Raw genomic sequence first — 27,678 nt, forward strand, 5'->3', positions numbered from 1 at the left:
TTAGTCTGGGGCGTGTTGCTAATTGTTTTTTCCTTAAATATGAAGAAGACATTTGCTACTAATGATGCAAGCTTAGATATGGATTTAAAATTTTCTTCTGAATGTTTTGGTTAATGTTTAAATGTGCGAAATTACTACAAAACGTTTTTTATATTTTTTTATCATGCTGCTAATGTGTTCAGCAAAATTATATGCAAACAGTGTGAAATAACTGCTAAAAAACAGGCCTGTTGTTTAGCATAGAACAAAAAATTGATGGTTCTCAAATTTTGCCGTTTCTTTTAGCTTTCGACTAAATTGTTTTTTTTTCTTCAATTACAGAAACAGTTCAGATTTTTTGTAAGACAAAAAATCATTGAAACCATAAAAATGTTTATATACGAGCTAATCGAAATATTCCGGAGAACGCTAGAACTAAAACTTATATCAGAAAATTTTATGGTTACACTTTTGCTTTTGCGGTTTCAATTATAGAAGCCAGAAGGTTGACGTAAAGGTTTCATGATTAAATGATTTTTCTAAATATTTTAAGTCCGGAAGACGTTCTAGTTCTCGTTTAGAAAATATTTTCTAAAAGGATACTGTACAAGCTGGAGTTTTGTTTGTCATTTTTGAATGTTCATGGCGTCTTTTTAGGACATGATCGTTTTATGTCATTTTTTTTGGAAAATCTTCAAGAATAGACTTTGATTGAGCATGGATGCGACAAAACGAAAGATTTTTTTATTTTGGAGTAGGAAATTTTTTCTCTCTTTCATTTGCGTTTCTATAAAATCCACAGTTTGGCCGAGTAATTTTGCGTTTTTGATGCGAATAACTTTTCTAATCTTGGTTTTTCCAAAAACTATGTCAACTTTTTAATGAAGATGGTGAAAGAAGATGAACAAACTGAGACAGTTTTTCAAAAAAAAATCAATTTTTTTGAGGGATCTAAAATTGCATTGCCGAGCTCTCCATTACTTCTTCCAAAGACACTACTTTGGTTTTAGGTCAACCATTCAAAAATTAAGGTCGCAAATTGGTCGAATTCCTGTGAAAGGGCATCTACCGTCTTCCTGTAATCCGTCCCAACTCATTCCATTAAAAAGTTTGGTTCAAATGATAAATGCTAATTAGAGCAAACTGATTCAAAAAAGAACAAAAGGTTTTGTGTGGCAACTAAAGCATGATTAGATTGTCCGCATGATAGCACGTCGGCGGATTTGTCTGTCGGCTAACTCGACAATAAAACGATTGAAGTTTGATTTGTCATGAATAGTCTACATTTGTGGTGGCTGTTTTAGTACTGCTGGTGCTGACGTCTTCACTTATAGGCGTTAGCCCATTTGAGCCCGAGCTGGAAACTGCTCGCGCGTCTCTTCTGAAATTATTGACTGGTTGTTGCTGCTGTTGTCTGTTTGGCGAGTTCTGATTGGTGGAATAGTTTGACGTGTACCGATTGGTTGAATTGTGCAGATCGACGAATGCTTGTGACTGTGAGTTGACCACTTGCTCCTTTTGGGCGGCGAAGACAGAGTCGTCTGTAGTGAGCAGTTCGGGTCTGATCAGATAGCTGAAAATCAGACAATGTTGACAACAAAATTAGCAATTAAAAACGCCCCTTTTTTCAAAATAATGACTTGGCTTGGAAACCGGCCCTTTTTTCAAAATAAAACCCGGGTCGAGATCCGCGGCTCATGTCCAGACTTTCGCAACAATTTTTTGGCATCTCCAGACTTCCGCTACCTGGTCTTTTTTTCGCGACTTAGTTAATTGAGCTTGTTTTCCTTTAAAATTCAGATTTCTATTCGCTGATATTATTTTCAGCCAATCAAAATAGAGCATTATGATCAAACTTCCAAAGGAGAAAAAAGGTTACTTTCGGGCCATATAACAGGAAAAAATTCCAGTTACTCTTTCAGGTTTACTGTGCGAGGATATCAAAACTGCTCGTATCAGGGCAAAGCGCTGAATGTTTTGACTGCGATGTAATTTCTATGGAGTAATTTAAAATAAGATAATTGATGAAATTTTCAAAAAATACAAATTCAAAACTTTTTTTGATATGTTTTTATTTCTGCACGCGCTATGTAGAATTATCTCTGCACGCGCTAAGTAAAGTAAAAAATTCTAAATTTTGCAAATAGCAAAGCATCAAATAGACCAAAGAGCATGCCTCACTCCAATTTGGAACAACTTTATTACGGATTAAATCTCCGCTTACGCGTTAATAGGACGAAATATATAATTTAATTGACCAAATTAGCAATCTTTGAACCCCCACAGCTTTACAAAAAACAATAACTAAAAAAGTAAAATATCTTAATTAATCTGAGCTCAGAACAACAGTTCCTTTTGAATGATATAAAAAACATTAAAAGTTGTTGAATAAAAAGTCAAAATTTGTCTGGAGAAAAAAACCACCTCGAGCACAAATATTCCGTTACTTTCTTTGAAAGCCGGAACACTATTAGAAATATTAGGCTAAACGAAAGTGTTTTTTCAAAGTTGTCTTTTTTCTCGAATTGGGCCAAAATTAGACAAAAAGTGAGGAGAACAGAAGTTTGTTTAGAATTTTTACCAGAATTATTCTGGAGTAAATTATTTTACAGAATTCGGAACTAAAAACTTACACCAAAAAATTGGGGATTTTCGTTTTTTAGTTAATCAAACATTACGCTGAAACTATCAACTAATTTATTTTAAAAAATGAAGCTTCTTACACAGCTCAACAAAGTTCTAGAAAGGTAAAATCTAAAGCGAAAATATTTTTTCATAATTTTTTGGAGATTTTACCTTGCTAGAACTTTGTAGGGCTGTGTAAGAGGCTTTTTTGCATAGTTTTTTATAAATTAAATTTGTGGTTTCAGCGCAATCTTTGATTAACTAAAACAAAACAAAATGGCCCAATTTTTGGCGTAAATTTTTGGTTTCGAATTTCGCAAAATAAATTATACCATAATAATTCTGGTGAAATTATAAGCAATTTTTGTTCTCTTTTTCGTCTAATTTTAACCCAATTTGAGAAAAACGTGCTTGAAATTTCAACATTTGTTCGTTTTGAGCGGATTATTTAAATCAGCGCTGTATTTGCCAGTTTTCAGCAATTTTTGCCTGCAAGTTTTAATTTTTAGGTGAACTTGAAACATACTTTTTGCCAGAAAAAGAAACTTTTTCATGCGAAAAGGGTCTAAAATAGGTCTTTTGCTCTTTAATTTTTTTCGTCTGTTCTTTTTACTTTTTTGCAATTCTCTATACTTGATTTACATTCGATGCCCGAAAAGAATACGGCCAACAACTTGGCACTAACTGAACTCACACAATGTCATCCTTGCGCAGTTTTGTGTTTGGTTCTGGGTTCACAATGACGAACTTCCGACTACCGCTGTTGTTCTCAGTGGATCCTAAAATATGCCGACAATAACAAACTAATATTCAAAGCAACTGCAAATCCTTGTGAGTCGCCCAGACACGCGACGGTGAAACGCTGCGGTCTTCTCTTTCAGAAGAAAGGTCACTGGTTCGAGGCTCATCATGATCCGTGCTCTTAGCCTGCCCAGAAAAAAAGTGAACAAAAAAATTGCATATGTAGTTTTTAACGAGGGGCACAAAGGCGGCTCTTCGCATAAAGCTGATCCAGTTCATGGGTTGATTATTTCCTTCGTGTATGAATCGTCTTAAAAATCGTGAAACCTCAGATTCAAAAAACGCATTGCCTGATTATGGGCCCTTTAAGCTCAGTTTGGACCTTGAAAAAACCAGCATTGTACTCATTGGATAAATCAAAATATTTCTAAATTTGACCTAATCACTTATGAACTTTTATAATCTGAAAAGACTGCATAGTAGATCTCAAAATGGCTGGCTTAAAAAATGTTTTGCCATGCTGATTGCAGACTTCGAAAACTGTGCATTTTTATATCACAGAGGAATGTTTTGCTTGCCTTTGGCGTTTGAGTTAGTGTTGTTGTTAATTGCGGGGGGTTGTTGTGGGTTGCACTGTGTGGAGGCGGGGGTTGAGGTAGCTTCTGCTTCCAGTCGGAGCATTCTGTCTTTGAGGATCTGTCTGATCTGGGCCTCACACATCAGCTGGTCCTGCAATGAGTCATACTTTTCCTCCATCTTCAGCACATCCACTTCGCTACGCGCACTCGCCTACAAGTAGAAAAAAAACTCCATCATATTCAGCAGCAAATTTGACCTTCTGACCTCCCAAACTCCATTTATGACCTGTTTTTTTTAATTTGGCAAAACAGGAAATTAATAGTGTTTGTTATGAGAGCTTGCTAAACCAATTCGGCCCAACTAAAAAATGATCAAAAAATTCACCCCTCTTCGATAAAAATGCTGGGTAATGGGTATGTAATGATAAGATAACTAAGTTTATGCAACCCTGAAAATAGTTTGCTATTTTATTAAAAATATCACATAGTTAATTTGAAAAATAAAAATTAAACATCCTATTTATAAAAACAGACTAGCCAGTTGGAAGTTTTAATAGTTTTTAATCTTGTTTGTTAGGGGGTCAGCTACTGACATTTAGATTCAAATCTTCTTAACTACAAGGATATAACAGATTATTGCGCAAAAAGGACAGATTGTTCCCACCACTGATTCATTGAATAATAAAGAAACAGTTCTTTATTTTTGGTCGAAACAGTGGTCTAACATGATTTTTATATGAACAATAATTATATAAAAATCATGTTTAGTCTCTTTGCGTAAAATCATTTTAAGCAAATGGCGGGAAAATGCATGTCGAGATGTTGGTTTTCTTTGGTACTGAAAATGATCCGATCATGAGATTTCAGTAATTTGAAATTATGATGCACGAGCGGATCAACTTGCTGTTAATGCCGACCAAATTTATTTTCTCAACTTTTTTGCAAACAAAAAATTGAAAAACTGTCCAAAAGTGCGGTTTGTGGGCACTTTTTGAAAGGTTCGACCAAAAAATTGCTTTTTTTGGTTTTTTGGCTCTTTTTGGCTCTCTCTTCCCCCTCAAATTTACTATTTTTCGGCGCCAAACGCATAGACGATTTTTATCATCGAACAGCCAAAAATTGAGGACATAAAAGAACTCCGAAGCGGGATTCTTTGCATGCTCAGGGGTCGAAAATCTGAAAGAAAAGGATGTACCAGTCCGCTACCACTATGATGTATCTATAACTTTTCGTAAACAAAGTAGTTCACTTTTAACATAAAGTTGATAGATGAGAAACTTGTGATAATTGGATGATTTTTTAAGGATAATTTACGTCGCCAAATTGTCTGCAAACTAAATTGATGGTCTGGAATTGATCGTTTACAAAATGAGATCGCTTCTTGTTCTTGATTTTAATAAATAAGAAAAAAGACTTACGGGACGCGAATTCTATAGAACATTTTATTTGAATTATAACTGTGGACAAAAAATTGAAAAATTGAAATTAATTTGATTCTAAGAAAACAAAGCACAGTGCTTATTTGTGCGTCTTGTGACATGTTTCTAATCCCTTAAAGAGAGCAATAATTACCTAAAATCAAAACGATTAAGAATACGAAAGACGCGCTAGAGATTCATTCAAATATTGCTCACAGACAAAAACATATACGATACAAAAAAGTAATTGACGAGTAATATACGATACGATAAAATGTATTGCCCATGATAAAATCGGCTAACTTGAAATAAAGGAATTTTTTTCGTCAAAAATAGAAAAAAGTTCAACCAAAACTTTATTTAGATTTTTATTATTTATTTAGAGAATAAATATGTTTTCGAAAAAACATCGTAGAACAAGACAGTAACTGAGATATTTTTAATATACACTGTGAATTGTCTCAAAATTTTTTGGATGTGTTCATGACCGAACACAAGTGACTAAAACTACGGTTTACTCAAAACTAGAGTCACCAAAAGTTTGATCGTCTGGCATTTACAATGCATTGGAAACGAACTGCATTGGGTAAGAGTTAGTTTCACAAATCATATACTGAAAACATCAAACTTTAAAATTTTGGCAACAATTTTCAAAGATGTATATTTTTAACATTAGAAATTTCAAATTATCCGACGTTCATCAAGGCATATATAAATATGCCATGCAAAAGGAATAGAAATTTCTAGAGTTTTTGAAAAAAGGTATCCAGAAAAACGGAAAAAAATCCAATTTTTGTGTATCTAGGACTACGTTATGCAAACAAACATTAAAAGTTACATGCAAAACTTTTTTCAAAGATTACAAAATTCGATTTGCGGTTAAGAAAAAATTTGAAGCAACTTCAATTTTTGTTGCCGCCATCGAAAAAAGCTAGTCATACAATTTTAATATATGAAAATTGTATAATAACCATTTTTCTCCAAAAAAAGAAACCTAGTTTTTTTTTATCACCAGACTGTTTTATTTGGTTCTAATAGCCTCAGAAATTAGTTCAAATGTTTTTTCAAAGATTTTTGAAATAGTTTGAAAGTTATATGATTAGCATTTTTCCATACATTTGTTGTATGGAATTGTATGATAAGCGTTTTCGGTTTGTGGAGGTCGACCCGTGTACTCTGTTTCAGTCATTTGAACAATTCTTTCGTTTTAATTTCTCACCTGAGGACCCTAATTCTATTTGGCATATTGCTTAACTAAAATCATCAAATTGTGAATTACCTCGTAACATTTATACTTAAAGGCTAATAAACTGATTTAGATGTAGCTTTTTAAGCATTAGCAACTCCAAGTTGAACCGTATTGGGTCTAAAGCTCATGCTTGGTGACTTCACAGATGTCAAAATTCCTAAATGATGAAACTTATTTGCGGATATTGAAAAACTTGTATGCAGGGTCTGAAAATAATGAATTGCTAAACATATGTTGACTTGAAGTTTTTTGTAACATAAATCACATTTTTTTCTTAAAAACAGTAAATTTAAGCGTTTTATCTATTCAATTGTAATGAGAACAAGATTGGTCATATCAGTACGAGGATCTGAATATTCCGACTACCCTTTAAGGTCTGCAAAATAGTTTTCAGTTTTGAAAATTTGTTGGAATTTTCAAAATGATATCGGATAACAAGTGGAATCTAATTAACAATCTCTCCCCCAATATGGTATCTACTATAGTATCTACTGTATAGTATCTACTGAAGAATCTCCACCCAATAAATTAAAACAGTTAACTAGCACTAGTGCTTATATTGAGAATTAGAATTTCGATCCATTCATTTAATCTACTTGACAATCTCTCCCTATCTTGAAAAGTTGAGTTTCATCGTCAGCTCTTAAGTTTTCCCGCCAAACACTATGTTTAAACAAAGTACATTAATTATCGTTTGGTTAAAAGCGAAGAAAATGGAAAAAAGAGCGCAAAACAGGCAAAGCAAAGTGAAAAAAGGAAAGTATTAAAAGTACACCTTGAAGAAAAATTGTTGAGACGAAGAGTATACCATTCTCGCATCTGCTCCGCGACCTCTTGTATTTTTACTAACACTAAAGCATGAAAATAGCTTCTGATTTCGACAGCCTGATTTTTAGATTGAAAATTTCCGCACCCAAATATTTTAGATTGAACTCCTAATATTGGATTTAGCTTTTAGTTTTAGAGAACAGTGATGAAATTTCTATAAAAACGATAATCATTCAAAACGATTTTTTCTGAAGTCCATTTAAGCTTTTCTAGAAACAAAACAGTGTAAAACAGGTTAAGTAGGTAAAATCTGAGCACCATGTTAGTTTAAACGAATTATCAACCTCAGAATCAGCAGTTTAATTTCAAAAAAACGGTCAAAAACGGATAGTTTTTGAGGAAGGTCAGAAAGTTTAAAAATTAATCAAAATGTCAAAAAATGGACTTGTTTGAGGCCGTAAAGTTCTTCTCTACTAAATTTAGGGAAAAACCGCTGGAGAAGGGGACATCACCATTTTTTATTGTTTTGGGTGAAATTTTTTTCTCAGATTTGAGCAGATTTGATTAATATTTGAGAAATTGAAATAATTCAAATTAAATAGGCCAAAAACTCCCGTACTGAATTTTTGATGGTAGTAGAGCGTGAGTCAAAAATAAAAGTGATTAGCAAAATATGCAGAAACATAGAAGAGTAGACGATTTTTCCATTGGCATCTTTTTTGTGAAAATTGGGTAGCAGTTTTTGAGAAAAGTTGAAAATTCTGCGAAAAGTGCAAAAAGTTTTCGAAGTGTCGCGACAAAAAAAAACGAAAAACCACAAATCCCATACATTTTCATAAGCAATGTTTCTTTCAAACAGAATCTAACACTTGCCACAAATAAAGCAGCAACATAAAACATTTCAATGAATATGCTTAAATATGATTGAATTGAAATAGACAAAAGTGCCACCAAATAAGCATTTTTATTTGAAACTTAGGTTAGAAAAAAGTCTTTGTAATAATACACTACGCTTTGCTTGGGTTAACACCAAATGGCGCAGAGACATTTCACTCACAGACCTTTCAGCTACTTTCAAACTCAGACAATTCAGCCAAAGACATTTCGACCAAATTAGATTAAAGAGAGTAGATCATACAATTATTTAGAATTTTTCTAATTTGACTAAAGTCAGAACGTGGTCAACTCTAATATAAAAAAAGTGTGATAAAAAACAACCATTTTCAAACATCAAAGCAAATTTGATATATGAAGATTTGAAGACTTGCACATTAAAGTTGCAAAATTTAAGTTTTTCGGTATATGATGACCTCGATCATAGTTGCTTTTCGCAGGAGTTTTTCATGAGCCATGAATCCTTGCGTTTTGATTTTCTGATAGTATACCATGAGTCTTTCTATATCGATTTTGGCATTTTTTTGCTCATCCTTAAAAGGTGTGATGAGCTGGGGGAGGTATGGGTGTTATGTGGCAAAGCTACCATTCCATGCCTCCAATGCATTATTTATACGAGATTCTGCGAGCATAAAATGAAAAAAACTTGTTTATTCTTTGAAACTGGCCCACTTGGCAATTTTAAAACCCTCAACGTTAAAAAAAATTAATCAAAAGTGAAATTGTTTTTAATATGAGCTCAGGAATAAATAAAATTCCGTTGAAAATTGAGTAGTAAAAAATCTATTGTCGTCTTACAAAATGGCACCGAGCAGAATTAATCCAATGAATTTCTTGTCTGAGCAAGGATATCCGGTCTCAAAATTTATTACAAATTGAAATGAAGAAAACTTGCTGGTCCGAGCAAGGAAAAGTCAGTTCTATCGCTTTGCAAATGATATTTTCTGTGGGTAAAACAAATATTTTGATGCCGGCTCGGCTCGAAAAATTTTAGGCCAGCGTTTCAGGGTGCAAAACAACGATTCGCAACAAACGAAAGTTCGCAATGCGAACTTGTAATAAGCGACAACTCGCAAATAGGTTTAATATCTCTTATATTTTCAAATATCGAACAAAACAATCTAGACTAGCAGCAAACACTGATCCACGCGAGTTATTGCACTGAGTTTTTTTAATCTTGTTAGGAATATATTTTGTAATAGGAAGAGGGTTGAAGCTATTAACAAAATGCATACTCTATTTCAAAAAATGATAAGCTGCAAGGATGTAGTTTGATTTTGCGAAAACAAACCTGTTTCTTGTATAGTTCAGGCGAAACTCTAGGGTTCATTTTCGGTTGCTAAACAAAATGGTGCGTCTATTAAACATAGAGCAAACGAGAATATAAAGCATAGCAGGTCATACAAAAGCTAAAATGAGAGATCTAATTTACTTAAAAAGTGTCTAAGAATTGAACAGCTGTTATGTATGTGCAAGTTAGTTTAATGCAAAAAAGTAGCAATGCTAAAATAACGAAACACCAGCTCAGCAAACCGGCCAAACATCCGCAAATTTCTTTGGTTGCAGTGTTGTGAGTTAACACCAGAAAAATTTCAAAAACTCATTGGACGATAGCATCAAATTTTAACTTTTTTTTTTTGTAAAATTCAAACTTTCTGAAATTGGCTAATAAATTTAATATACTTTTTGTACACCCTCTTTGCTCAAAAACAATCAACGGACCAAGTTAAAAAGAGTCCATACCCCCTCCACATTGGTTTAACGGAGAGCATTATATATTAGCTTTAACTTCGGATTTTTCCGCCAAAAATCACAATCGAGGATTTTACACGCAGCGCTCAGCAATTTAATCCAATTTGAACCTTGAGGAGGATGGTGCTAACTTCATCTATTTTCTTGCGGGGGGGGGGGAGGGGTCGGGGATCAGAATCATTTTTTATGAATACATACAAGGGGTCAATTAAAATTTTTTGAATTATTTCAGAAATAATTTCAGTTCCTCCTTCCGTTTTAATAACTGAGGTCGGTTTGCTTTTTATGCGCGATTACAAAAAAGTGCAGTCTACTTGAAATCTACTTGTCTAATGTATTGTTTTGCGATAATCAGTTTGTGATCATGAGGGGGGGGGGGGGGAGGGGGTGCGACTCACATTGAGAAGGGTAAAAAGGGGAGACGTGGAGGGGGAGCCAAATGCAAAGTTGAAGCAACTTTTTGCCTCTTTTTCCTCTAGTTCGGCTACTTCGATTGCGTCGGCCTCCTATTTCGCGAAATATCACGTCAAAAAATGTTTAAAATAAATAAAAGACTGAATTCGAAATGACCAGCCCAATACACGAGCTGTCCTGCATTATCGACTTTTATTTCACATTCGCATATAGTTGGAACTAATTCAATGTAAATTAAAAATACACAAGCCAGGTCGAAGTTTTGGTTGTACCTTGTGGCCTGCATTTGTCCAGAAATCATTCAGTAAAAGAAGTTTCATGCAAGGCCTTTTGAGGAATTGTGTGGTGCACAGACTTACGGGATCTGTGGGAAGACTGCGGTATATTCCAATGGGGATCTCGAAGTGTTTCTCAATCATCTCCTGGTAGTACTCCGAGAATGTCTTAGAAGAACAGATGTCACCCCCTTTACACTCCTCCTCGCTCTCGCCCACCACACGCTGAAAACCAAACAAATACATCTAGAATCTTATCAAAAACTCATACTTTTTTAACATGCTTTGATAGGAGTGAGAAGGGGAGATCAGATGGCGTGTAGATATTGTAAAGCTGCATAGGTGGGTGGAGACTCATAGTAAGAAGAAGTGGCCGGGAATTGGACGCGCCTCGAAGAACTCGACATCTTCGCCAAACAAACTTTTCTCAACTTTTTTTTACTTGGCACCTTTTCACGACACCCATTGAAACTGCGTAAAGCAACTACTTCTGCAGAATTTTTTTTAGCGGAACTCAATATGAAATTCTTAACAAACGCGTTTTTCTGAGAGCGATTGCCAGTTTTCATGAAAAAATCCATTATATCCTTCCTAAAATATAACTTTAATCAAATGAACAGCAAAATTCAGTTGAGCTTACGAAAATGAGTGTTCCAGATCCGGCATTCTGTTTGAGTCCAATGAGCAAATAGACCACTGATATGATGTAAGGTTTCACATAGCTCTGATACAACAAAGTGTCCAACATACTAGTGCTAATTGCAGACCCCGACACGAAAGCAGGCCTGAACAGATCTTGGTCTTGAGGAGTGGCTTCCAGGGCCTTCTTCTGGGAGAAGGAGAGATTCTTGGGTGCATTCTGGCTGTAGTGGATACCGAGGAACCGCATATTTGCAGGGTATGTGAGCTCTGTTATTATTTCCAGATCCGGGAACATCCTACAAGAAAAAAGTAAACTAATGGACATCTCATGTTAACTTAAAATTCATTTTGCAATGTCCAGAAAAATTATCTTTATTTTGTACAACGCAGTGTATTTCCTTTCATGTTTTTCATAGAAAATGTTGGTTTTCAATCAATTTTTTTTGGCATGATTATTTTAATGAAAATTCGGTTGGTCTTTGAAGCCAAAATGCTGTAACGAATTGATTCTTCTATTAGATGACCTTGGGCTGATCTGACTGAACTAAAATGGAATTACAGACTGGAGGAGGGTCTATGAGACGAATGGTCTAATTACAAAATGAAAATCGCTTATGTAGTCTGGCTGATACATGTTACGCGCTTGTCGGTTCTGAGACCGGGACTGTATGAACAAGAATGTATACGGTTTAAAGGTATGAATGCATTTTAAAAAAATCGATTAAATATGAATTATTGGACTTCCTTTATTCTGCTAAAATTTTGTATGTTTAGTTGCCATATTACACATCTTGTTTTTCCTGTAAGCAACTTTCATTGCAAGTGTTGTTCTTTGTAGGTCCAGGGAGGTGGACTTGAAATATTTTTTTTTTCGGCTCAACAGGTGTCTGCTCAAAGATTGTCGGCTTAGTTGCCACATCACTGATTTTTCTTTTCTTGTGCTGTAGGTAACTGCCCTTGTAGTCGAAAGTGCAAGTGTTGCTCATTCTAATCTCAGGTTGGAACTTAAAACTGTAAAAAAAAGTTCTGAAATTATGTTTTTTTTTTCTGCTCAGTTTCTGCTCAAAGATTGCCGGCTTTGTTTCCTCTTCGTAAATTTTGTTCCGTTGCTAATTTATTACCCACTTTTCTTGCATCTTAGCCTAGAATGGATTTCTATCAAGACATTCGAAAATTTCTTTTTTGGTAGGCCTAGCTTTTCATGATTTTTATGATGTTTTTTATGATTGCGTTTAATCGCAAGTGGTTCGAAGATCCGCTTTGCCTGTGTCAAAAATTTTAGGCATAGTTGCACTGGATCAATTTGTAATTATAAACGTGCCAGGCGATTGCTGGCGCGGAGCGCCATTGTGCTTAAAGCCCGCCCACCGCCAGATCACTGTGATGAAACTTTCATGATCATAAATTTTATTCCACTAATTTTGTTTTAGCGCTTTGCTCTTTGATGCGTTCTGCACTGAGATGTGTTCTGCTCTTAGACCATTCTGCCTGATGCTCCGACAGACACTTGACAAACTGACTACTGACCTTGAGAGGAAGTAGACGTTGACGACACTGCCACTGTCGGCCATGTATGACTCCTCGGCCCATTTGCTGCTCTCCTTGTCCACAATGACCAGAGTCTCCGCCTGGGTCACTCCCGCCCGGATCAGATCATTCAACACATCCAGTCTACCTGGACACAATCAAAAAGAGTATCATATGACATGTGTCAATCAAACAAAGCGGCATGTGTCACAATCAAAAGTGCGGTGATTGGAGACCCAACGACTAAATTATTGTTTAACGGTGAGTAATCAATTCCTGATCCAGAAACAGACTGTTTTTTTTCCTATAAGGAGCTGAAATTCTTCTCTCCTGATGAGTTAATGGTCTTTTTCTTAAAAGTAATCTTCCTGCGCATGTAAGCCTTTGTTAAATCTTCAATAATGACAATTAATTCAATGTAAAAACCCCATTGGTAGAGCTTCAGAGAGCACCATCATTGAAAATATATATTTCGGCGATGAACGAGTCTAAGTTTAAAGATGTAGATGTCGTGTGTTGCTTGCAACGCTTTCAGTTACCTAGTGTTAACTCTTTTGCATTAATTATTTAATATTTACTTCAGCCTCCTTGACACACCTATGCAGAAGTACTTCTTTCGTAATACTCTTCTATATTCTATGTGCTCGTTGTTTGAGGCTGAATCAACATTACCCAGCCAAAAAAAAACAAAAAAAAAACCAATTGCATGTAGTTCTTAATCAGGGGCACAACAGCGATTCGCCATGATGAGCTGTACAGCTCGTATGTTGGTCCTTTCCGTATGTTGGATAAATGGTCCTAATTAAAATAATACGTCATTGTTGTTTAGCTACCTATGCAGTAGTAGACTTGGGGGTAGTAGGAGATGGCTGCTAGGAAATTCACATCGGGGTTGTTCTCACTCATGATGATGATGGGGGTGAGGGCTGTCCTGTCTCTGCAGTGGTGTCTCAGGGGAACTATGAAGTTACAAATGGCCACCTGGAAAAAAAACAGAAACATCATGATGATGATGGGGGTGAGGGCTGTCCTGTCTCTGCAGTGGTTTCTCAGGGGAACTATGAAGTTACAAATAGCAACCTGGAAAAAAAACAGAAACATCATGATGATGATGGGGGTGAGGGCTGTCCTGTCTCTGAAGTGGTGTCTCAGGGGAACTATGAAGGTACAAATGGCCACCTGGAAAAAAAAACACCATGATGATGATGGGATGAGGGCTGTCCTGTCTCTGCAGTGGTGTCTCAGGGGAACTATGATATTTCAAATGGCCACCTGGAAAAAAAGAAGAAAAATCATGAGGATGATGGGGGTGAGGGCTGTCCTGTCTCTGCAGTGGTGTCTCAGGGGAACTATGAAGTTACAGATGGCCACCTGGAAAAAAAGAAACACCATGATGATGATGGGGGTGAGGGCTTTCCTGTCTCTGCAGTGGTGTCTCAGGGGAACTATGAAGTTACAAATGGCCACCTGGAAAAAAAGAAACACCATGATGATGATGATGGGGGTGAGGGCTGTCCTCTCTCTGCAGTGGTGTCTCAGGGGAACTATGAAGTTACAAATGGCCACCTGGAAAAAAAACACCATGATGATGATGGGGGTGAGAGCTGTCCTGTCTCTGCAGTGGTGTCTCAGGGGAACTATGAAGTTACAAATGGCCACCTTGAAAAAAGAAACAACATCATGATGATGCGGGTGAGGGCTGTCCTGTCTCTGTAGTGGTGTCTCAGGGGAACTATGAGTTACAAATGGCCACCTGGAAACAAAAACAGAAACATCATGATGATGATGATGGGGGTGAGGGCTGTCCTGTCTCTCTCTGCAGTGGTGTCTCAGAGGAACTATGAAGTTACAAATGGCCAACTGAAAAAAAAACAGAAACATCATGATGATGATGGGGATGAGGGCTGTCCTGTCTCTGCAGTGGTGTCTCAGGGGAACTATGAAGGTACAAATGGCCACCTGGAAAAAAAAAGAAACACCATGATGATGATGGGGATGAGGGCTGTCCTGTCTCTGCAGTGGTGTCTCAGGGCTACTCGAGGACTGGTCCCGGCAAGAGGGGAGGAGCGCAGAAATCAAAACCCAGTCCGGGGGGGGGGGGAGCGAGGTCCGGGGTTGACGATGGCCTATGCCACACCCTCGGACCGATACCCCCTATCAAACCGAAGGGAAGTAGCCGATCCCGACGGACAATCAAGGCGATACTTAAATTTTCCAGGCGACACAGCAGGGTGTTGAGCTGGCTAAGACTGGTCAACGACATCGAACAAAATCCAGGCCTCGCAGGCGAGACCAGGAAAGAACAAAGACGGAAAGGAAGAGAAGAGAGACAAACAAGAAGAAACCAAAAGTGGGTGGACAGAGCTACGATGATGGGGAAGAGGAAAGCGACCATCATTTGGACGTGGAACATCCAAAGGGCGAGAGTCACTTTCCCAAGGAGAAACCGCTTCGCCGAAATTCTGAAAGAGGCGACAAAGAGAGAGGTGGAGGTCATCCTATTCACGGAGCTTCACGAAGAGACGGAAGGTCTCCAATGGGTCAAGTCGGTAGACTTGTACGGGGTCCTAGTGCACGGCAAGAAGAGCGGCATCTTTCTGAGAAGCAGCGCGTGCGAAAAATTCACCATCACTGATTCCCTATTTGCAGACGACTCGACATTGATTGGTTGGAGCGAAGAACTGAAAGAAGGAAAGGAGACTATAAAGAAGGAGATGATGAAGTTCGAGGAGAAGTGCCACGATGGAAAGGAGGAAACCATCTGGTTTGCAAGCGAGACGGCAGAGAAAACCAGGATGCTGGGTACCTTGATAGGAAAGAAGAAGGACCGCGAAGCCAGAATCAGACGTGCTAATGGTGCCTGGGCCAAGGTGAAGAAATGGCTATGGAAGTCGAAGCTGAGCAAGAGAACAAGAGCTCTCGTCGTACAAGCGGTCGTAGAGTCGCCCCATCTTTTCGACTGCAACGCTAGACCGTGGACTGTTGGAGACCTCAACAGATTCCAGAGCGTGGTAGACAGGTTCTACAGATACATCTGGAACAACGGAAAGGGACTGCCGCTCGTTCGTATGCAAGAAGAGGGCGTCAACGGCTACGAGGTCAGGAGACAGCTTGGAATTACATCGATCCGTTCCAAAGTGGAGAAAAGAGCTCTGGAGCGCATTGGACATGTTCTCCGTATGCCAAACGAAAGGATGACGAAGAAAGTTGTTTTGGGGAGATGGCTTGAGGAGAAAACCGAGAATGGAAAACTGACCGGTGAAATAATCGCATATTGGAAACGGCTGATTGGAAAAGCAAGAGAAGACTGGACCAACATCGAAAACCTGACAAAAAACAAGAAAACGTGGAAGACACTCATAAACAACCGGAAAGCTAATCTGACACGGTGGGAGACAGGCATGTGCGACCACACCAGAGGCCACACAAAGCCCACGAGAAGCCAAGCCAGAGTAGTGGAGGACGGCTTCAGTTGCAGGTGGACCGGTTGCGACAAAATTTGCAGAAGCAAGGCAGGGCTTGTGCAACACGAGCGCAGAATGCACAGAGAAACCACGCTCGAGTTTGCCTGCCCCAAGTGCAAGACAACCTTCAAGGAAAAGAGCAGTCAGACAAACCACACAAAAGCCTGCGGCGGAGCCCCCAGAGGAGTATGTTCGGACTGTGGAAAGAGTGTGTCTGTATCAAACATGGCTAGACACAGGAAAACCAACTGCCGAAACGCACCGATAAACAGAAATAACGAGACAATAATACGAACCAGAGAATACAAACAATGCGACAAATGCGGGGCATGGATCACGAAGTCAAACTTAGCGAGACACAAAAATGTGTCATGCACGGGAAATACCCGCCAAGGCTCTATATAGAGCGTAACTGGCAAAGAAGAAGAAGAAGTGGTGTCTCAGGGGAACTATGAAGTTTCAAATGGCCACCTGGAAAAAAAGAAACATCATGATGATGATGGGGGTGAGGGCTGTCCTGTCTCTGCAGTGGTGTCTCAGGGGAACTATGAAGTTACAAATGGCCACCTGCAAAAAAACACCATGATGATGATGGGGGTGAGGGCTTTCCTGTCTCTGCAGTGGTGTCTCAGGGGAACTATGAAGTTACAAATGGCCACCTGGAAAAAAAGAAACACCATGATGATGATGGGGGTGAGGGCTGTCCTCTCTCTGCAGTGGTGTCTCAGGGGAACTATGAAGTTACAAATGGCCACCTGGAAAAAAAGAAACACCATGATGATGATGGGGGTGAGAGCTGTCCTGTCTCTGCAGTAGTGTCTCAGGGGAACTATGAAATTACAAATGGCCACCTTGAAAAAAGAAACATCATCTTGATGATGGGGGTGAGGGCTGTCCTGTCTCTGTAGTGGGGTCTCAGGGGAACTATGAGTTACAAATGGCCACCTGGAAACAAAAACAGAAACATCATGATGATGATAATGGGGGTGAAGGCTGTCCTGTCTCTCTCCGCAGTGGTGTCTCAGAGGAACTATGAAGTTACAAATGGCCAACTGAAAAAAAAACAGATATATCAAGATGATGATGGGAGTGAGGGCTGTCCTGTCTCTGCAGTGGTGTCTCAGGGGAACTATGAAGACACCACTGGCCACCTGGAAAAATGGCCACCTGGAAAAAAACAGAAAAATCATGATGATGATGATGGGGTGACGGCTGTCCTGTCTCTGCAGTGGTGTCTCAGGGGAACATTGAAGTTAAAAATGGCCACCTGGAAAGAAAACAGAAACATCCTGATGATGATGGGGATGAAGGCTGTCCTGTCTCTGCAGTGGTGTCTCAGGGAAACTATGAATTTACAAATGGCCACCTGGAAAAAACCAGAAATATCATGATGATGATGGGTGTGAGGGCTGTCCTGTCTCTGCAGTGTTGTCTCAGGGGAATTATGAAGTTACAAACGGCCAACTGAAAAAAAAAACAGAAACATCATGATGATGATGGGGATGAGGGCTGTCCTGTCTCTGCAGTGGTGTCTCAGGGGAACTATGAAGTTACAAATGGCCACCTGGAAAAAAAACAGAAATATCATGATGATGGGGGTGAGGGCTCTCCTGTCTCTGCAGTGGTGTCTCAGAGGAACATTGAAGTTAAAAATGGCCACCTGGAAAGAAAACAGAAACATCATGATGATGATGGGGATGAGGGCTGTCCTGTCTCTGCAGTGGTGTCTCAGGGGAACTATGAAGTTACAAATGGCCACCAGGAAAAAAAAAGAAATATAATGATGATGGGGGTGAGGGCTGTCCTGTCTCTGCAGTGTTGTCTCAGGGGAACTATGAAGTTACAAATGGCCACCTGGAAAAAAAACAGAATCATCATGATGATGATGGGAGTCAGAACTGTCCTGTCTCTGCAGTGGTGTCTCAGGGGACATATGAAGTTACAAATGGCCACCTGGAAAAAACAGCAACATCATGATGATGATGGGGGTGAGGGTTGTCCTGTCTCTGCAGTGGTGCCTCAGGGGAACTATGAAGTTACAAATGGCCAACTGAAAAAAAAACTGAAAAATCATGATGATGATGGGGGTGAGGGCTGTCCTGTCTCTGCAGTGGTGTCTGAGGGGAACTATGAAGTTACAAATGGCCACCTGGAAAAAACCAGAAATATCATGATGATGATGGGTGTGAGGGCTGTCCTGTCTCTGCAGTGGTGTCTCAGGGGAACTATGAAGTTACAAACGGCCAACTGAAAAAAAAAAAACAGAAACATCATGATGATGATGGGGGTGAGGGCTCTCCTGTCTCTGCAGTGGTGTCTCAGAGGAACATTGAAGTTAAAAATGGCCACCTGGAAAGAAAACAGAAACATCATGATGATGATGGGGATGAGGGCTGTCCTGTCTCTGCAGTGGTGTCTCAGGGGAACTATGAAGTTACAAATGGCCACCAGGAAAAAAAAAGAAATATAATGATGATGGGGGCGAGGGCTGTCCTGTCTCTGCAGTGTTGTCTCAGGGGAACTATGAAGTTACAAATGGCCATTTGAAAAAAAAAAGAAACATCATGATGATGATGGGGGTGAGGGCTGTCCTGTCTCTGCAGTGGTGTCTCAGGGGAACTATGAAGACACCACTGGCCACCTGGAAAAATGGCCACCTGGAAAAAAACAGAAACATCATGATGATGATGGGGTGACGGCTGTCCTGTCTCTGCAGTGGTGTCTCAGGGGAACTATGAAGTTACAAATGGCCACCTGGAAAAAAAACAGAAACATCATGATGATGATGGGGGTGAAAGTTGTCCTGTCTCTGCAGTGGTGTCTCAGGGAAACTATGAAGTTACAAATGGCCACCTGAAAAAAAACCAGAAACATCATGATGATGATGGGGTGACGGCTGTCCTGTCTCTGCAGTGGTGTCTCAGGGGAACTATGAAGTTACAAATGGCCACCTGGAAAAAAAACAGAAACATCATGATGATGATGGGGGTGAAAGTTGTCCTGTCTCTGCAGTGGTGTCTCAGGGAAACTATGAAGTTACAAATGGCCACCTGAAAAAAAACCAGAAACATCATGATGATGATGGGGGTGAGGGTTGTCCTGTCTCTGCAGTGGTGCCTCAGGGGAACTATGAAGTTACAAATGGCCAACTGAAAAAAAAACTGAAAAATCATGATGATGATGGGGGTGAGGGCTGTCCTGTCTCTGCAGTGGTGTCTGAGGGGAACTATGAAGTTACAAATGGCCACCTGGAAAAAAAAACAGAAATATCATGATGATGGAGGTGAGGGCTATCCTGTCTCTGCAGTGGTGTCTCAGGGGAACTATGAAGTTACAAACGGCCAACTGAAAAAAAAAAACAGAAACATCATGATGATGATGGGGGTGAGGGCTGTCCTGTCTCTGCAGTGGTGTCTCAGGGGAACATTGAAGTTAAAAATGGCCACCTGGAAAGAAAACAGAAACATCATGATGATGATGGGGATGAGGGCTGTCCTGTCTCTGCAGTGGTGTCTCAGGGGAACTATGAAGTTACAAATGGCCACCTGGAAAAAAAAAGAAATATCATGATGATGGGGGTGAGGGCTGTCCTGTCTCTGCAGTGTTGTCTCAGGGGAACTATGAAGTTACAAATGGCCAACTGAAAAAAAAAAGAAACATCATGATGATGATGGGCGTGAGGGCTGTCCTGTCTCTGCAGTGGTGTCTCAGGGGAACTATGAAGACACCACTGGCCACCTGGAAAAATGGCCACCTGGAAAAAAACAGAAACATCATGATGATGATGGGGTGACGGCTGTCCTGTCTCTGCAGTGGTGTCTCAGGGGAACTATGAAGTTACAAATGGCCACCTGGAAAAAAAACAGAAACATCATGATGATGATGGGGGTGAAAGTTGTCCTGTCTCTGCAGTGGTGTCTCAGGGAAACTATGAAGTTACAAATGGCCACCTGAAAAAAAACCAGAAACATCATGATGATGATAGGTGTGAGGGCTGTCCTGTCTCTGCAGTGGTGTCTCAGGGGAACTATGAAGACACCACTGGCCACCTGGAAAAATGGCCACCTGGAAAAAAAACAGAAACATCATGATAATGATGGGGTGACGGCTGTCCTGTCTCTGCAGTGGTGTCTCAGGGGAACTATGAAGTTACAAATGGCCACCTGGAAAAAAAACAGAAACATCATGATGATGATGGGGGTGAAAGTTGTCCTGTCTCTGCAATGGTGTCTCAGGGAAACTATGAAGACACCACTGGCCACCTGGAAAAATGGCCACCTGGAAAAAAAACAGAAACATCATGATGATGATGGGGGTGAGGGCTGCCCTGTCTCTGCAGTGGTGTCTCAGGGGAACTTTGAAGTTACAAATGGCCACCTGGAAGAAAAACAGAAGCATCATCATGATGATGGGAGTGAGAACTGTCCTGTCTCTGCATTGGTGTCTCAGCGGACATATGAAGTTACAAATGACCACCTGGAAAAAACAGAAACATCATGATGATGATGGGGGTGAGGGTTTTCCTGTCTCTGCAGTGGTGTCTCAGGGGAACTATGAAGTTACAAATGGCCTGCTGGAAAAAAAACCGAAACATCACGATGATGGCGGGTATGAGGGCTGTCCTGTCTCTGCAGTGGTGTCTCAGGGGAACTCTGAAGATACAATTAGCCAACTGGAAAAAAACAGGAACATCATGATGATGATGGGGGTGAGGGCTGTCCTGTCTCTGCAGTGGTGTCTCAGGGGAACTATGAAGTTAAAATGGCCACCTGGAAAAGAAAATAAATACGTCATGATGATGATGGGGGTGAGGGCTGTCTTGTCTCTGCAGTGGTGTCTCAGGGGAACTATGAAGTTACAAATGGCCACCTGGAAAGAAAACAGAAACATCATGATGATGATAGGGATGAGGGCTGTCGTGTCTCTGCAGTGGTGTCTCAGGGGAACTATGAAGTTACAAATAGCCACCTGGAAAAAAAACAGAAAGATCTTGATGATGATGGGGGTGAGGGCTGTCCTGTCTCTGCAGTGGTGTCTCAGGGAAGCTATGAAGTTAAAAATGGCCACCTGGAAAAGAAAATAAATACGTCATGATGATGATGGGGGTGAGGGCTGTCTTGTCTCTGCAGTGGTGTCTCAGGGGAACTATGAAGTTACAAATGGCCACCTGGAAAGAAAACAGAAACATCATGATGATGATAGGGATGAGGGCTGTCCTGTCTCTGCAGTGGTGTCTCAGGGGAACTATGAAGTTACAAATAGCCACCTGGAAAAAAAACAGAAAGATCTTGATGATGATGGGGGTGAGGGCTGTCCTGTCTCTGCAGTGGTGTCTCAGGGGAGCTATGAAGTTACAAGTGGCCACCTAGAAAAAAAAAACAGAAACATCATGATGATGATGGGGGTGACGGCTGTCCTGTCTCTGCAATGGTGTCTCAGGGGAACTATGAAGACACCACTGGCCACCTGGAAAAATGGCCACCTGGAAAAAAAAACAGAAACATCATGATAATGATGCGGGTGAGGGCTGTCCTGTCTCTGCAGTGGTGTCTCAGGGGAACTTTGAAGTTACAAATGGCCACCTGGAAAGAAAACAGAAACATCATGATGATGATGGGGGTGAGGGCTGTCCTGTCTCTGCAGTGATGTCTCAGGGGAACTATGAAGTTACAAATGGCCACTTGGAAAAAAAACAGAAATATCATGATGATGGGGGTGAGGGCTGTCCTGTCTCTGCAGTGGTGTCTCAGGGGAACTATGAAGGTACAAATGGCCACCTGGAAAAAAAAGAAACACCATGATGATGATGGGGATGAGGGCTGTCCTGTCTCTGCAGTGGTGTCTCAGGGGAACTATGAAGTTACAAATGGCCACTTGGAAAAAAAAACAGAAATATCATGATGATGGGGGTGAGGGCTGTCCTGTCTCTGCAGTGGTGTCTCAGGGGAACTATGAAGGTACAAATGGCCACCTGGAAAAAAAAGAAACACCATGATGATGATGGGGATGAGGGCTGTCCTGTCTCTGCAGTGGTGTCTCAGGGGAACTATGAAGGTACAAATGGCCACCTGGAAAAAAAAAGAAACACCATGATGATGATGGGGATGAGGGCTGTCCTGTCTCTGCAGTGGTGTCTCGGGGGAACTATGAAGTTACAAATGGCCACCTGAGACAGACAGAAACAGAAAAATAAGTGATTTCACCCCTCTGTTAAAAATCATTTTGGACAAGGAACGATTCAAAAATACACATCTGTTCTGCCTAAAAAAATAGGCATTAAAGTTCAATTACAGAGCAAGCAGTTAGACGGTAAAAACCACTTCATGCTTGAAAGGAGTGAAAAAAAGAAAAAATAGAGAAACGACAATAATTTCACAAAAAAACCTACTTTAATCTAATTAATGGTGTATTAAGTTACCGACGGCACTTCGACACAGAGGAGGGTGAGTGGGTTTTTGAAGTTGTATTCTTGAGCGCAGGTGCGCTGGTCATGCTCACAGGGCTTGAACAGATTGAGACAGCAGATCTTCCTGTTCTGCGGCAGCAAGTAGCAGACAGGTGCCTAGAACAGATTTTAAACAGTTGATGAAACAGTTTCGATGATTGGAAAAATTAGAAACTGGGCCAACAGACAATTATAAAAGTGTCAGCGAACTCAAGAAGGCCAAAAAAACTGAGTTTCGAAAAAAAAAACATATACGACTGAAGAGTTTTATAATTATCCTTTTTTTCAGATAAAACTAATCCAGTTTGCGAAAACTGAATAAGTAAACTTTTAAATCCACTGAAAAATCTAAAAACAAACTTTAGAAAATGAAGGTCATTAACAGTTTTTTGCTGATTTTTTTTATCCGAGAGTGCAATTTGCCTTTCTTTTAGAATTTGATTTGAACTCAAAAATCGAATCAAAAGACAAATCTCGAAAAATCAAAAGTGGCCGTAAAAATTTTTTTAGATCTTGTCTGAGAAAAAAATCAACATTACCTATAAAATGGTCTTCACTACATTCACTACAGCCTGCATCCAACTTTAATTGAAACAGTGTACTTTTTCAGGCAGAATAAAGCACCTGATACAATTTATCATAACCTTTTGCTGACAAAAATGTAATTTTTACTGCTTGAAAGTCCTATGCGACAACTACTTAATTATTACCCTATTAACTGATAACAGTTTTATTGTACTGAATATAGAAAAAAAACAGAATGTTTATGCTTGGTGTGGTTTTTTTTTTTCAGTCAAGTTTCGGCTATCGAAATAATAGTTTTTCACTCAAAAGTTTTTTTTTTCATTAAAATATCGACTCCCTGATATCAAATTTAAAAAGATGTTTTACCTCAGTTAATTTTTTGCAAAGTTTTAGCAATTTAAAAAAATTGCCAATTTGGCAATGCTCTGGATTATGCGCACTTTTAAGATTTTGTGTATAACCCTGAAAGCGTCACACAATTTTTTTATGCGTGGCGAACTATCTCGCGCAACGAAATTGTTCCAGATTGAGTTGAGGCTAGCTAATCGGTCGTATTAATTTCGCACAACTCAAATTTTCACCCTTAATTTTTGATATTGTCCAAAATTTATAGTTTTTAAATACCTTCTTATCCCAAAAACCTATTTGATATGAGTTAAGGGGCAATCAGAAGATTCAGGGCTTTGCCCTGATATACGAGCAGTCTTAAGTTTACGATCCAAGATGAACTTAAGTGAAATTTTCAAGCAATCTGACTTAGGTCTGTAATTTTTCGAAGAAAGTGACGGAATATTTGTGCTCCAGTCAGTTTTTTTTTCGGAATTTATCGAAAGTTATTCAAAAGGAAGTGTTCGGAAGTTATTCGGAACTTAGTCAAAAGGTAATTTTATGTTGAGCTCAAGTGGAAAAAATATTTCACCTTTGCCTATTTTTCGTAACTTTATGGGCTTTATGGATTGCGATTTGACCAATTTGGTATAATTAACGCGCGAATTATTTCGTGCTAGTAACGCGCAAGCGGAGATAGAATCTGTCGTAGAAATCGCTCCAAATTGAATTGAGCCGTGCTATTTGGCCTTATTAATACTTTGCTTATGCGAATTATTGTTCCGACTTTCGATACGAAAGTAACGGAATATTTGTGCTCGGGGTGGGTTTTTTTTTCTTCAGACAAATTTCGACTTTTTAACTAGCCATTTTTGACGGAATTTTTTTCTATCATTCGAAAGGTATTGTTGTCCTGAGCTCAAATTTGAAAAAATATTTCACCTGTGGTTATTTTTCGTAAAGTTACGGGGGTTTAAAGATTGCCATTTTGGCCAATTTGGGACAATTAACGCGCGATATATTTCGCGCTATTAACGCGTAAGCGGAGAGTTAATCCGTCTTAGAAATCGTTCAAAATTGGTTGAACGAAGCTCATTTGCCATAACTGACTTGTTACAAGGAGCGAAATTGATCCTTTTGTACTTTATATGGCGGGTGGGGGGATGATTTTCATAAAAAAATTTCAAATTTTAGAAAAAAGAAATTTTTCATTTTGTTTTATTTCATTGAATTTTTTAATGTTATTACTGCTCCATAAACCTTAAAAGGCAGTCGGAACATTCAGGGCTTCGCCCTGATACGAGCAGTCTTGTATCACTTTGAACTTTACATAGCGTGTGAGGCGTTGACTTTCAACGAATATCTCAAAAAAAGTTATGAAAAGTAATTTAGTTTTTTTTTTTGAATTTTCAATCCGTTTTTTAAAGCGAACACAACTCAATACAGGGGCGGATTTAGGGTGGGCGGGGAGGGGTTGGGGCGGACGCCCCCCCCCCCCCCTCAGGGATTCGACCCCCTGCCGACCCAAAGGGTCCCCCCTTTGACACTGTTTCAGAAATCCATTTTTGGCCGACCGACCCTAAAATTTTTCTAAAGGCGCCTTGGGCGCCAATATATACTAACTTTGAGGGGGAGCGCGCGCCAAAAAAAACGCAATTTCAAAAAGTGCCCAAAAACGGCTTTTTTGACTGTTTTTTCAAAAATTTCCCTGCGGCGCACAAAATTTTGCCGAAATCGGGGCAAAACTGTGCTTTGGGAGAGCTCGAAAATTCAATTTGGTCGACCTAAAAAAAAAAAGGTCGTCAAAATTTTCGAATTTTTTTTGAAAATCCGCCCCCCCCCCCTCGAGAAAATCCTAGATCCGCCCCTGACTCAATAGATCTCAAAATGCAGTCGAAAATTCTAGGGCCTTGCTTTGATACGAACAGGCCTGCTTAACTATATAGCCTCAAATTTGCAATCATTCAATTTGTGTTACATGTTGGCAAAACGTTGGTTGGAATTAGCACCAGGAAAAACGCTTAATTAGTTTGTTGAATTGAACGCCGGTCGAAAACCAATGAATGATAATAAACCTTTTCTGATCACAAATAAGACTAACACATCTTTTTTGTGACTAAAACAGTAGAAACAGTTCAAGTAAAAAACAGGTACAACTGAAAATTGGCTTGGGGGGGGGGGGCGGGGGGGGGGGGGGAGAGGATGTTAACTTGGTCCAGTTAGAATGATATACTCGATATAGTGCAGTTTTTTATTATGTAACTGATTCAAAATAACTATTAGGATATCCCAGTTGAAAAATTTGAAACAATTTTACTCTGTTTTGATTAACTTACTACTATTTTTTGATGTTGGTCAGTACGAAACGAGATGAAACTTTAACGAACGTCAACCTCAGCTCAAAAAGTATTCAATTTTTTTGACTGCATATTTTATTTCTTCTTTTGCACAAACTACTTGTTTTCAACCATCTTTGTCGAAATCCTTTATCACCACACTTTGGATGAATAAAACAATGCGTGTACATTAGTAAAGGGGAATTATAGGGAGTGTGTGTTTGTGTGTGTGTGGGGGGGGGGGGGGGACTTGCCTGGAAGCAGGGATAGGGCGCGGTGGGGTACCCCTCAATGTAAGACTCCTCTATGCTGCCCGGAATCACTGACTCGCGACGCTTCTTCATCGAAGTCATCACCACATCTGAACACATCAAAAAGCTCAAACTTCTTAACCAACCCCGAATTTCAAATCGTTGATGAAAAAGATAGAAAATCGCTACAAAAAATAATCTCCGTCGACCAATTTAACGACTTTGAGTCTAGCATAAAGTTTCAGAAAATCAGAATCAGAAAATCTAATATTTTGTGCAAATTCTTCCCATGAATAGTCTAAAAAATAACAATTCTGAGCTTTTCTGTAAACTTAAAAGCTTTCAGATATATGCCTATAAAAGATAAAACGCAGTCAACGTGAAACTGTCAGAAAGAATGATATGAAAAAAAACTAAACTTCAATGAAAATATCCCAGGGCTAAATCAAATTTCATATTTTTTGTCTGGAAATTTTCCTTTGACTTACCTTCTTCTCTTGAGCAACATTTCAACTTTCTTATTTTGAACTAACACTTCTTTTAAATTATTTCATTAAAAAACTAAGTTGATAATTGACACTAGAGCTGAAAAGTTTAAATGCAAAATTCTAACCGCTAATTTAATCAGGGGCGGATCTAGGATTTTCTCGAGGGGGGGGGGATTATTTTTGGAAAATGTTACACAAAACACGCGTTTTTTCGGCGCGCGCTTCCCCCTTAAAATTAGTATATTTTGACGCCAAAGGCGCCCCTAGAAAAATTTTAGGGTACGTCACCAAAAATGGATATCACAACACAAAATAGTACAAAGGGGGGGGGGGGACCCTTTGGGTCGGCAGGGGGTCGAATCCCTGAGGGGGAGGGCGTCCGCCCCCTTCTCCTAAATCCGCACGTGAATATAAAATCTAATCAGATTATCTGGGTACAGTACAAAAAATACGGAATTGGAAATGTACACTGGTGAAAATAATTTTTACATATGCGTGAAATAAAACTTTAGGTTAGACTATTTAAGAACGAGTATGGGAAGATGACGTATAATGTAGGGCATAAACATCTATGGGATATACACAGAGTGTTCTTATTAAAATCCCCCCCCCCCCCACCACCCGGTGATTCGACTCCCTGGCCACCATTGGGCTCTATCCGGAACTATATTGCGATATCAATTTTTGCAAAACCAGCCCTGAAATTTTTCTCAGGGTGCATTTAATTAACCAAAAATGTACTACGAAGTCATTTTTGGCCTAGTTTTTTAAGATAATGCCAGCAGTTTCGATGAAATAGCGTCTTTAGAGTCTTTTGAAAAAGCTCGCAAAATCAATTTGGTTGACCTATTTTGACAATACGCTCTAGTAGGCAGTTCTTTGATTATAATGTAGAACATGTATACTATATCAATTCTTACTCAAATTTTTTTTTTGCATTCTTCGAGTCTATCACCGACGCTTTAGTTCCGAATCCCTCT

At 39.3% G+C, this 27,678-nt stretch overlaps 2 protein-coding genes across 19 annotated transcripts in view; both read right to left on the reverse strand.

Moving 5' to 3' along the window:
- Positions 1 to 1,098: 1,098 nt before the first annotated feature.
- Positions 1,099 to 14,132, reverse strand: LOC134843973 (potassium channel subfamily T member 2-like). Of its 2 annotated transcripts, XM_063860371.1 has the most exons (8): positions 13,696 to 14,132; positions 12,863 to 13,010; positions 11,334 to 11,631; positions 10,778 to 10,918; positions 10,403 to 10,510; positions 3,924 to 4,134; positions 3,299 to 3,383; positions 1,099 to 1,552 (listed from the first exon to the last, which is right to left on the reverse strand). In XM_063860371.1, the coding sequence occupies exons 1-8, from the start codon at positions 13,964 to 13,966 to the stop codon at positions 1,249 to 1,251; spliced, it is 1,566 nt and encodes a 521-aa protein (XP_063716441.1). In that variant the 5' UTR covers positions 13,967 to 14,132; the 3' UTR covers positions 1,099 to 1,248. The 2 variants fall into 2 exon arrangements, with proteins under 2 accessions (XP_063716441.1, XP_063716442.1); XM_063860372.1 differs by lacking the exon at positions 10,403 to 10,510.
- A 2,368-nt stretch (positions 14,133 to 16,500) lies between these two features.
- LOC134843976 (potassium channel subfamily T member 1-like) overlaps positions 16,501 to 27,678 on the reverse strand; it is a 154,575-nt gene continuing 143,397 nt past the window's right edge. For 4 of the 17 annotated variants that reach the window (XM_063860391.1, XM_063860389.1, XM_063860377.1 and 1 more), the window contains 3 exons: positions 26,214 to 26,320; positions 22,745 to 22,888; positions 19,549 to 19,871 (listed from right to left, as the gene is read on the reverse strand). In XM_063860391.1, coding sequence (XP_063716461.1) covers positions 19,650 to 19,871; positions 22,745 to 22,888; positions 26,214 to 26,320 — 473 coding nt within the window. In that variant the 3' untranslated portion in view covers positions 19,549 to 19,649. Of the gene's footprint in view, positions 16,894 to 19,547; positions 19,872 to 21,367; positions 21,494 to 21,670; positions 22,493 to 22,744; positions 22,889 to 26,213; positions 26,321 to 27,678 lie in introns of those variants that run through there. The other 13 variants (XM_063860386.1, XM_063860379.1, XM_063860378.1 and 10 more) reach the window with 7 other exon arrangements.

Source organism: Symsagittifera roscoffensis, chromosome 4 (genome assembly GCF_963678635.1).
Source record: "Symsagittifera roscoffensis chromosome 4, txSymRosc1.1, whole genome shotgun sequence".
NCBI lineage: Eukaryota > Metazoa > Xenacoelomorpha > Acoela > Convolutidae > Symsagittifera > Symsagittifera roscoffensis.

Bases quoted from the DNA above. Each gene is read 5' to 3' on its own strand.
- LOC134843973 (XM_063860371.1), bottom strand. From the start codon at position 13,966: ATGATGTTTCTGTTTTTTTTCCAGGTTGCTATTTGTAACTTCATAGTT. The intron at 11,632-12,862 runs GTCAGTAGTCAG...TTTTTCTTGTAG, and splicing joins AACGTCTACTTCCTCTCAAG to GATGTTCCCGGATCTGGAAA. The intron at 1,553-3,298 runs GTGAGTTCAGTT...TCTGATTTTCAG, and splicing joins CTGCGCAAGGATGACATTGT to CTATCTGATCAGACCCGAAC.